Consider the following 12,119-nt stretch of genomic DNA (forward strand, 5'->3'; position numbering starts at 1 on the left):
GCTCCAAGAAGCCATCCATCCTAATCCCAATCCTGTTCTCTCCTCGTTTCCTCTACTACTACTACAACAAGATTGCATTTATAGAGCGCCTTTCACGTCGGGAGGACGTCCCGAGGCGCTGTACAGTTGGGTCAGGACCCGAGCATTGGGGGGAAATGGTCAGGGTGAGGGGAGGGCAGGGAGGGGGCGAGGAGGGGGGGAATGGTCAGGGTGAGAGGAGGGCAGGGAGGGGGCGAGGAGGGGTAGAGAGTCGAGAGCGGAGCTGAAGGCTGAAGGCCAAAGAGAAAGGTCTTGAGACCGGCCTTGAAGGAGGAAAGGGAGGAAGCGGCGAAGGCACTGGGGGATGGAGATGGAAAGATAATCCATTTGTGCAGGAATATTTCACATTCCCCAATATTTCATAGTTCCCAAATGATAAACATGTTCCCCTTAAAAAATAATAAGGATTCTTGCATTTGATATATGGCCATACACATTTCAAAGTGAAATAATGGAAGTATTGGGACGGAAAGGACCCAGAAATGCCAATGATTAATAAAAATAGACACCAACTGTAACAATCCGATATTTATTACTTAGCAAAATTCCTGATATTACAAAAGCTATGTCAGTGAAGACAGGCATCAAGTTTCAGTTGATAAGTGCCACACAGTAACTCTTAGAAATTGTCACTTTCTGCTAAAACACTCCAACAGTTACCAAGATTTTTTTTCTTAAAATGGCACTTGTTCTTGCTTCTTCCCATTGACTGCTTTTCTCAAATAATTGCATGCACAAAATCTGCTATCATATTTTTCTAACATCAGCCAGGCGTCTGTTCTCAGCAGTTGGCCTGCAAATGCAGTGGAACCAAGATCTTCACCAAACTCCACCACCACTCAGATTACCAAGCGCTCTAGGCACTACCCCCGCGTGAAGGGGGCTCCATAAATGTAAGTTCGGGTATGCTGCATGTTAAAGTGATTCTCTGGAGTAAGCACCTTACATAGGGAACAAATAGATTGTAGGAGCACAACCCTAGGCTACCAATATTTCAGGCATTAGAAGCTCAGTTAGCACCATTTTGTGCCCACCAGGAATTTGCTGCTGACAATGTACGTTCCTCTGTGGAGCAACCAGTATGGATATTCACTGCAGCATAGAAGTGATTACTCTGTCTGTATCATACCTTGTTCTGATTGAAGCCAGCAGTATCATTGCCTGATAAATAATTCTGTACTGAGTGTTACGGCAGTGCCTGTCTGTATCATGGCCTGTATTGATTCTAACCACCACTATGCTTGTCTTGTAAATAAATTATCCTGCATTGGTATAACTGGCAGTGAACCTAGTTTAATGGGAGAGACACAAATGAGACAGTTCTTGTTCTCAGTGGAGCCATTGACCACTCATTTGACTATAAACTGAAATGCACTGCAAGAAATCTATCACGTATGTATCTGGGTTCAGGTGAAAGGAGATGACTGAAGAAAAAAATATAACTTGCACCACAAAACAAAGATCTTCATGTACATAACTCAATTAACAAAATATTTTTTGAGGTTGCTTAAAAGTGCTGAACCCAATGAAGAATGACCGCGTTTGGTCCAAAACACAAAAGACTGTACCTACCTGAATAATCACAGTTCAGAATAGTGACCCAGATTCACCCCCAATTACACAGGTAATGTGTACCCCTTTCACAATGCTCAGAGTAACTATTATGTTGTTCAACACTTATGGAGCAGTCATGCAGCATAACGATCAACTGCAATCACAAACCATTTTGAAGTTGTTCTGACTAATTCACTGTTCAAACAATAACGTTTTGTTAACATACTGAACGGCTCACCCCTTAGTAAATTATCCGTTAAATAAACAAAGCAACAAACAATTGCCAAAATGAACAAACGGCTATCTCCCCCTTAACTATTAAAAATATTTATACTCCATATTTCTGAAACAAATTGAAATGAATTTTACTTCTTAATAATATTCAAGACATGACTCATATCTTATGGCCAAACAAAATTATTTTTCCTTTTTTAAAATAAGAGGCAAGAGGTTTAGTTTGTTGTCTGGAAGGTTCTTCGTATCTGCTCCTGAGAGGAGGCCGGGCTCTGCCAAGCCAACACAATTCTGTAAATCTGCTCTTGGTGCCAGATTTTATGCAACATTAGAATCCAGGTGATGCCAAGAAGCTCTGGGGCAGCAACAGAGAAGCTACAGCATAGCATGCAAGGCCAATTCTAATGATATGCTGGAAACACAATCTTCAATGCAACACTTCCTGCATTGAGAGGCTGCCGCCTTGAGTCCCACCTTCTAAATGTCTGTCCAAGGAGTGGCACTTCCTCCTAACAGGCACTCATGGAATTCACCGCTTGTAACAGGTGTGTAGGATTCAGCAGTAAATGTATGTATTAAAAACACGAGAATATAAAAAACTATCAGCCAGAGAAAGAGAGAGGATTGAGGCACCCTCACTACTGCAACTCCAGGCAAGTGATACAAGTTCTTTTTTTAAAAATATTTCTTCCCCCCCTGACATTAGCATGCAACTATCTGATACATCTATGTGGGCACCTTATGGCATGCGGATTAAAAAAAAGGTTTGCCCTCACCTCTCTGGAGTTGGGAGCCTGAGACAGTACTAAATACCGTTTGAACTGTATTATCTTACTGCTTCTAAAAGTCAAGGTGTAGAAAATATATATTTTTAGTTATCTGAAAACATGACCATCAGCCCGGTAATTAATAGTAGACTGCGCACCATCCTCTCTGTAGCGCAAAAAGGCTTGTGTATCTCACTTTAGCTGGTGCGTTAAAAAGATTGATACAAAACTAGGTAATGTGTGTTGCCCAGATCCGCTCCATTTTCTACTTACAAAGAAACCATGGGCAAGTTTATGAAAGGCACCCAAAAAAAGCAGCAGTGATGTCCCAATAAGGGAAATGGAATCCTCTGCAAAACTGCATTCAATCTTCGATAATTGTGGGTGACTGAACATGGACTTGAATCTATAAAGAGACTAGGAGAGGGGGCTTCACAGTTGCTCACGGAAACAGCCATTTCCAAAGCTGAATATTGCCGCACTCGTATTTTCTTGTAAGCAGCACATTTCAGGGAACTGGGGGTCCCTGGTTTCACCTTGATCTTTTTGAATCTATTGCAGGGAGCATGCACCGCTGGGCAGGAATTCTTTCACATACATTGCACAGGCCTTCAACAGGTAAGTCATGGTGCCAAAGCGACCACTTGGAGCACTGTCATACAGCAATTCACAAATCCCAGTGGCAGAATCCTTCACAAGCAACTTCTCGTCAATACCCTCGGCTTTCTAAAAAAAGAGAAACAGCATTAAATGTTGTGTGCTCTAAGAAGGTAATGAGGTAGCAACAAGTAAGAGTTGTGATCCAAAAGGAATTCCGAGATGGATGAGTATAAACAATGTTAATTCTCTTTATACATGTACCCCCACACCTCAAGCTGCTGCTGTGACAGGGAAAAGGAGGGAAGAGTCTGATACCAGGTCATCCCCACAGTGAGTAAATTAGTGAGTGAAAGCAATACAATCAGCTCCCCGGGAGCTTGGTAAAGGCACTACCATAAAGCAGCGCTAATCCACACCAATCACACGTTTGGTTCATGGCCTGTCCTGTGTTAGCTGATTTTGAACAGAGGAGCAGGTGGGGAAAACAATTGGCTATTAGTGACCCCAGGCTAGGAAGGGGAAAGTAAAGAAGCCAGGGGTTTCCTTCCTGAGTACTACAGAGTAACGTCTGCTAGGAAGTGCACGTGAGAGCACGTTTAGGCTCAATTATGCTGCCTCCACAATCACAAGATCTACCCACACTATCTGGGCTCACACAACGGATGGCCATAAGGGATAAGGAACCAGAGCGCTATCAATGTCATGGAGCAACATGAAATTCTCAAGTTTTTAGGATTATGGCAATTGTCACAAAATTTAAGATTGGGCAAAATTTTGAAAAACAATCTTAAATTCAGTCTTAATTCGGAAGCTGATTTTTACAGTACACAAATTAAGAATGAATTTAAGAAATTTTAAAGACAATAGTCTTAAGCCGAAGAGAAATTTCGGACATTGGAGGTCTGAAACTGGATTTTTGCACATCGTAAACCAAACCAACTTTCCAAGTTCAAACTGAATTTTCAATAATTTTGTACAATTCTGCTCAATCTTAACTATTAATACAAATAATAATAATCCTTGCATTTGATATCGCGCTTTATCATGTCTTCGAGACGTCTCAAACTGTTTCACAGAATAAACTGTAAAGTGAATTGACTGTGTATTTTGTGAATGGTATTATAGTTCAAAACTAGGTGAAATTCTAGAAGTCGAGCGTCTGCACCATCAAGAAAGGAGATGAGGAAATTGGGAAAAAAATAGCAAAGGATGTTACCCCACGGCTCTTCAGCCATCTTTAGCAGCCATTAACATGCTATACAATACTAGAAGTAGAACAAATTGTGTTTTACCTGTTCCATGTAAAATATATCATCTGCTAAATGCACAATACGTTCAACTTCAATAATTCCTCCAATGGAAGCTACATCCTTGTCTGCTAGCAAGGTGAGGACCAGGATCGCCTCGACAAGAAGCTGCCGATACTCTGGCTGTGACACCCGGTTCAGGACAGTCTCCACCTGGACAGCAAACTTAATTTCACCAGGTGTCATCTGCTCAGAAAGAATGAGAATGCATTCATTTGAATAAATCGGATATTCCTTGCAATATCTACTTTGCATGATATTAAACCACGAAACCCGCTGTACACAGCATTTGGTTTGAATTTGTCTTTCCAGTACAAGTTTTATAAACAGGACACAAGAGAATACATTAAGGTGCATTGTATTACAGTCAATGCATTCATAAAGATATTGGTCTCACTGCTTATAGTTTCTAGTAAATATAAATGCGACATAAGAGACTTGTAAGCAAAATAGAAGCCCACAATATTAAAGAGGCAGTGGCAGCGGATACCGAACTGTCTGGGAGACAGAAAGCAGAGAGTAGTGGTGAATGGTTGCTTTTCTGACTGGAGGGATGTGTCCAGTGGTGGCCCCCAGGGGTCATTATCAGGACCACCGCTCTTTTTGATCTACATAAATGACCTGGACTTGGGTATAGGGAATACAATTTCCAAGTTTGCAGATGATACTAAGCGAGGAAAAGTAGCAAACAGTGAGGAGGATAGTAACAGACTGCAAATAGGCATAGAGAGACTGGTAACATGGGCAGACAGGTGGCAGATGAAGTTTAATGTGGAGAAATGTGAAGTGATGCATTTTTGGAGGAAGAATGAGGAGAGGCAATATGCGCTGATGGTACAATCTTAAAGGGGGTGAAGGAACAGAGAGACCTGGGGGTCATATAAGGAAATCTTTGAAGGTGGCAGGACAGGTAGATAAAGCTGTGAAAAAAGTATACAGGATACTGGGCTTTTTCAATAGGGACATAGAATATACAAGTCAGGAAGTTATGATAAACCTTTATAAAACACTGGTTAGGTCTCAACTACAGACTGCGTTCAGTTCTGGAGACCACACTTTAGGAAGGATGTCAGGGCATTGGAGAGGGTGCAAAGGAAATTGACCAGGATGGTACCAGGAATGAGGGAATTCAGTTATCAGGAGAGGCGAGAGAAGCGAGGATTATTCTCCTTGGAGCAGAGAAGGTTAAGAGGAAACTTAATAGAAGTTTTCAAAATTATGAGGGGATTCGATGGGGTGAACAAGGAGAAACTATTTCCACTGGTGGGTGAGTAACCTGACAACACCGATTTAAAATAGTTGCTAACAGAAACAGAGGGGAGGGGAAGAGAAATGTTTTCACACAGCAAGTTGTTCAGATCTGGAATGCATTGCCTGAAAGGCTGGTGGAAACCGATTCGATAACAAGTTTTAAGAGACAAGTAGATAATTATTTGGGGAGGTGTGCAAGGCTATGAGGCTAGCAGGGGAGAGGGATTGATTTTGCTAGTTCTTTTCAAAGAGCTGGCATAGCCACGATGGGCCTCCTTCTGTGCTGTATTATTCTATGATTCCAAACAGTGTTTGAATAACTGTGTTTGAAATTACTGCTGAACTTACAGTATATAGATTTGTTTACCTAGACAATAGATAAACACTAGTGAAGCTTGGGTAGCAAGAGAGAAAGAGAAAGGGAAGAGAAGCAGAAGTAAGGTGCAAGAGGTGATCTCAGCTATCAATTACAATGTTTGTTGGAAATATTAAACCACAAAAAGGAGGAAATCACCTTGGGCTAATCTCCTACAACTAGTTGGCTCTGTGTCAGTCCCTGAGAGACTAGAATAATAGCTGTTCAGGTCATTGGAAATGTCACAAGAGGGTGTTCTTTTGTGATGGGTTTTGAGGCCAATTGTTGAAGCTTAAAGTACAGAAAAAACCTGAGAAATGTACCTCTTCAGTTGTCGAGGATGGAAGGATGACACCTTCAATGGACAGCCCACGGCACTGAAAAACAAATAATTTGTGCAAAATAGGTCAGCTCTTTGTAGCAAAAATGTAGATTTGACAAATGTACTGGGAAATGTTGCTCATAACCTACCTTTTGTAAAATTTTCCAAATTTTCTGATAAAAGCCAACAGGAACTCTATTGAGGGCGCCATCTAGCCGCCTGCGGCGTAACCACTGTCCTTGGCGTGAATCGTAGGCATTAGTTTCCTGCACGACAATGGCTTCGGAGATATCACTTTTAAAGCTTTCACGCTCATTACCCTGCAGTATTATACAAGCAAACATCTTAGTTTCAGGAGAACAAACATCTTTTCTGATTTGTGCCAGAATTGGTTGGACCACTAGAGTCATTGGCACAGCAGAGTATTTCACATCTGCTCGTGATCTCTTCCAGTGTCATGTGAACACTGGAATAAAAACGCTACCCACACAGAGGCTCATGAAACTGAACAGGGATGTGACAACAGAGCTGTGACAGTCAAACTCATTCATGCGAATGGTAGGGAGTCAGTACAGCTCACCTCTACAGAGTATAGTAACCATCTACTGACAAATCACTTCAATGTTTTGTATACTTTATGAAACGACAAAACCGAAATGTTACTGATTGTGCTCCATTTCATGCAGAAGAACTGTTGTGGTCAAAACTTCAACCCAGGATCTGGGCTGAGTTCACATTCATAGACCTCATTAAAAAAGCCAATGTGCCATCTTCAGGATGTGATTAGGAGTCATGGTAAATATAAACAATGGGACAGTTGTTAATGCATACTAGCACTAGTGATCGATAAGATAATAATAATAATAATCCTTGCATTTGATATGCTTTTCATGTCGGGAGGACGTCCCAAAGCACTTCACAGAACACACTGTAAAGTGAATTGACTGCATATTTGTGGGCAAACGCGGACACGAACGCGGCAGCCAATTGCACACACAAACAGTCGTAGATTAAATAAGACCAATTTATTATTGTTTTTGGTTTTGGAGGGATTATTATTAGGCTCTGTGTGGAGTACCATGTGCAAAGTGAGTGCTCTTTAACCACTGAGCTACAGGACTTCACAAGATCAATTATAATAATAAATAATATCATAATCCTTTCATTGATGTAGCTCCTTATCATGTCTGAGACATCTCAAAATGCTTCACATTATCAAACAAAAGCACAATAAATAGTCTGAAATACAGTATTGACATCAGCATTTACCATCAATGTTGCTCCAGGAATAATTTCTTCATGTGACTGCAAAGGAGCAGGAGATTATAACTTATTAAGAGTGAAGCCACATGAGAACAAGCAATGTTAAGCAGTTTTTTGTTCTGACAACGAACATTTAAAGTTAGTGATCTCAAAACACTCAAATGTAGAAAGTTTATATGAAGAACGCAGACAAATCAGATGTCTTAAACTTAATGTTGAGAGTATTACAAATAAAATGGAGAATTAGAAGCATAAATACAACTGAAGGGGTATGCTGTTACACCTATTTACACAGACCTGCTGACAGCTTAGGAAGAATTGGAAGCTGAATATATAGTACAATGGTACAAGAGTTTCAGAGGAAAAATGACATTATTAATGAATGGAAAGCTTTACTTGAATTTTGTAAGCAAAAGGAATCACTGTGGATATAACTAGAAGAGATGATAGTAATAATCCTTGCAATTGTTATAGCACCTTATCACATCTTCGAGATGTCTCAAAGCGCTTCACAGAATATACTGTATACATTGTGGGCGAAATGCAGCAACCAATTGCCCACAAACAGTCATGACCAATTATTTTTTAATTTTGAAGGAAACTCGCCACTCCTGACGAATTATCAGTTTACTGCAGTGGAAACGTCCAGTCCGCAGACAGACACTGCGCACTTTTATTGTAACCTTTATATTTAACTCCTTCCAGCGATCCACATACCAGTGGAGCAGGGCAGAGGCGGGGGAACAGGGGACTCCTGCGAGCGTTACACACAGCCTTTGGACCTTTGCTCACGGATATATTACACCTCACTAATGCTTCCCTCCACCGCCATTCTCCATCATCGTACGATCACTCGCTGGTCACTTAAATCTATAAAAAGTCTTACACTAGTCTTGCACTGCTCCTTAAGGGACCCAGCTGCCCCTTAAGGTGGAGTGTGCAAGTTGCACACTATGGAATGATGTAATTTCATAATAGCCTCCAATTCCATATGGCTTAGTTTTAGCTAGAATGGAGATGTAAAACAATGTTTTTTTAAGCAACCAATTAAAGTTCGGAGGATACGATATGCACAGATAGATTAGGTTCACTTGTTAGAAAAATAATGTGGTGATAATGGGAGGTTTTAACTTGCACGCAGATTGTCAGGTTTTGAGGTACAAGTAGAAAAGGCAATACATTTCTTAAATGCATAGAAGTGTTTTCTGGAGCAGCCTGTCTTATAATCTACAAGGGAGCAGGCCACATGTGACTTCCTTACAAATCAGTCAGAAATAGTTAGAAATATGGCGGTAAATGAATATATTGGAAACTGTGAATTCAATACTTAAAAATTCTTGACTGAACTTCAGAGGTGACAAAAAAAGGCGGGTCAATGGTTGATATATAAATTTGAATAATGTATTTCATAAGGTGCCACATAAGAGAGTACTAGCTAAAACTAAGCCATATGGAATTGAAGGCTATAATGACAGTGCTAGAAAATTAGTTGGTAAGTTCAAAACAGATAGAAGGAAATGAAGGAAAAATTGAACTGTTAAAGGTGCAGAACTCTAAATGTAAATAACACGTTACCTGTCTAGATGAAACCACAGTAGCTGAATCAAACTGTTGGCAGGAAAAAAAACAGAATGATTATTGCCACTGTATTATATTAATGAACACAATCACTTTCTGACTTTTGGAGTCCAGAGTATTTTGACTCAGTTTCTACAGAAGAAAGTGGTAGTTAGTGTACAAGAGAAAGATGTGCAGCCATTAGAAGGAAGAGCTATAGAAAAGACGCGGTGCTTAAGAAATTGATAGATTCAAAGAGGACAAGTTACTGGGGCGTGATGGCAGCATCCGAGAACACCGAGGGAAGTCAGGGAGGAAACAAATGCTCTGACTGCAATATTTTGGTTGTTTACGAAAGCTGTGTCAGAAGACTGGAGGGTAGCTGAGCTAATGCCTTGGTTCAAAAAGCCGAGTAATTATAGACCAGTCAATCTAACACCCAGAGTGGGCAAACTTTAGAGGCTATAATACGGGATAATATTAATAACCACTTGGTTTGCAGTCATATCGCAGAGCCATGCTTACAAGTCTATAAGAGAGTGCTCCCAGTATTGTGCTGCACAATTGTTTAGGATAAAAGCCATACATGGTGTTTAATTTAATTTAATTCACTTTACAGTCTATTCTGTGAAGCGCTTTGAGACGTCAAAAAGACGTGAAAAACTCTATATCAAATGCAAGGATTATTATTATTAATGTCTCTGCAGTGTTTGAGTAAATAAAAGAGGCTGGAAGGAAATAGACGAGAAAGAAGTGAACTCTTAAAGCTGGAAAATATAAATGCAAATAACACATCACCTCCGCATGAATAGAAGAACTTCTACGGGAATCTCCTGTCTGCTGGATGAAGAAAAGCTTCTTAGTGTCTACTCTGCATAATTTCTTAGTATAAATAGTTAATGTCCTTATTGTTAGAGCTGAGAACTCTAAATGGAAATAATGCATCACCTGGTCATGGGAAGCCAAACTGCTCGTTGAGGACTGATGGAAGAAAAAAAAATGCATTTTTAGTACTAACTACATAAATTGCTAAATATATAAACCATATAAATATTTTCTGAATTACACAAGAACGTAAGCATTAGGAGCAGGAGTAGGCGATTCAGCCCCAGCCTGCCCCGCCATTCGATAAGATCATGGCTGATCTTCAGACCTAACTCTGATTACCTGCCCTATCCCCATATCCCCTAATACCTCTATTTTTTAAAAATCTATCAGTCTCAGCCTTGAAGATGTTCAAGGACTGAGCATCTACAGCCTTCTGGGGTAGTGAATTCCATAAATTCACTACCCTGTGAGTGAAGAAATGTTTCCTCAACTCTGTTCTAAAAGGCTGACCCTTAATTTTAGGACTGTGACCCCTTGTTAAAGATTCTCCTACCGGGGGAAACAATCCTTCAGTGTCTACTTTATCAGCCCTTTAAGAATCTTATATGTTTCAATAAGATCTCCCCTAATTCTTCTGTACTCTAGAGAATACAGCCCCAGTTTATTCAGCCTATCCTCATAGGTCAGTCCCCTCATCCCAGGAACTAACCGAGTGAATCTACGCCGCACCCCCTCTCGGGCAAGTATGTCCTTTTTTAAATAAGGAGACCAAAACTGCACACAATACTCTCGGTGCGATCTCACCAAGGCCCTATACAGTTGCAGCAAGACTTCCCTACTCTTGTACTGTGGGGTACCCCACAGGTGACCAGGTTGGGGCGGGAGGAGAAACCATTTGATGAGATGAAATGGAGATGGTCGGTTAAATATGACTCGAACCATGCGAGTGCAGTCCCTCTAAGGTGGATGCGGTGGAGGAGGATGGCGTGGTCAACTATGTTGAACACGGCAGAGAGATCCAGGAGGACGAGAAGGCAGAGGGAGCCCTGGTCACAGATAGAGAGGATGTCGTTATGGACTGAATACCCTGGCAGCATAATATATTATATTATATGCTAATAAAAGGACAATGTTTGTCTGCGCTTCAAGAAGGATCTCAATAACTGATTGAGTTATTGATTAATCGAAAAGGTCTTGTATCTGTGAGTGGCATGGGCATATTGTTTTCAGGTATCTCCTATCGTTCATGAGTTACTTTCAGTTTTGCATTTTTCGCTGCAGTTACACCTGGTGGCACCATGCGTCACAGAGCACATAGGTATGTATGCACGCAAGCATGGCTGACCATGGCGCTGTGGCATCCAGTATCACAAAGCACGCACATAGCCAAGCAGCGGGAACAAAATAAAGAACACAGACGAAGCTAAGCCGTGGCAACAACAAAATTACATTTTTAAAGCGCCAAATCTTCCCACTGAGTCCTTCTAGATGAGTAAAAAGATGAAATGTCTGTTTGTGTGTTGTCTGTGCGTCAATCCACATTCCATATTGGATCCGTTGGTTGCAAGCGAAGTTGCAACAGGTACAGCTTTATTTATGTACAGCCCTAATATATATACTTTAGAAATATTGAGCAGTATTCTTCCTTTCAGCAAAGTGCCAATACTGGAGAAAATTACAATCTATAGGATGCGAGAAAATTGCAATGAGTCATGTTCCTGGATGAGAGTTCCCAGGCACTAACTGGAAAGTCTCCATCAATCCATATATGAGATTCAGGTCCAAACCATGAGTGGATTTACCACAAAGGCTATCACTCTAGAACCTGTAGGCGAAGTTGGCCAAATCACCTTAACATGAGAAACGGTCTTAAACTACCCATTTAATGACCATCTTCCTTGGCTCGATGTGGTAAACGGGGTCTCTTTGCAGGTAAGGCTAGCTTCAGTGTGAGGCATGCCTTTGTAAGCGAGAGCAGAGGGAGCTAAAAAAATTCTCTGATCAACTTGGCAATCTGATAGCGAAGCCTGATAGCATTAATA

At 40.9% G+C, this 12,119-nt stretch overlaps 1 protein-coding gene across 19 annotated transcripts in view; it reads right to left on the minus strand.

Annotated features, from left to right (window-relative positions):
• Positions 1-552: 552 nt before the first annotated feature.
• The window catches only part of phka1a (phosphorylase kinase, alpha 1a (muscle)), a 78,773-nt gene continuing 67,206 nt past the window's right edge, over positions 553-12,119 (minus strand). For 17 of the 19 annotated variants that reach the window (XM_042340778.1, XM_042340777.1, XM_042340776.1 and 14 more), the window contains 8 exons: positions 10,198-10,230; positions 10,048-10,089; positions 9,268-9,300; positions 7,699-7,734; positions 6,579-6,749; positions 6,431-6,484; positions 4,487-4,687; positions 553-3,320 (listed from right to left, as the gene is read on the minus strand). In XM_042340778.1, coding sequence (XP_042196712.1) covers positions 3,147-3,320; positions 4,487-4,687; positions 6,431-6,484; positions 6,579-6,749; positions 7,699-7,734; positions 9,268-9,300; positions 10,048-10,089; positions 10,198-10,230 — 744 coding nt within the window. In that variant the 3' untranslated portion in view covers positions 553-3,146. The remainder of the gene's footprint in view (positions 3,321-4,486; positions 4,688-6,430; positions 6,485-6,578; positions 6,750-7,698; positions 7,735-9,267; positions 9,301-10,047; positions 10,090-10,197; positions 10,231-12,119) is intronic. The other 2 variants (XM_042340779.1, XM_007891170.2) reach the window with 2 other exon arrangements.

This window comes from Callorhinchus milii, unplaced genomic scaffold (genome assembly GCF_018977255.1).
Source record: "Callorhinchus milii isolate IMCB2004 unplaced genomic scaffold, IMCB_Cmil_1.0 Scaffold15, whole genome shotgun sequence".
NCBI classification, from domain to species: domain Eukaryota; kingdom Metazoa; phylum Chordata; class Chondrichthyes; order Chimaeriformes; family Callorhinchidae; genus Callorhinchus; species Callorhinchus milii.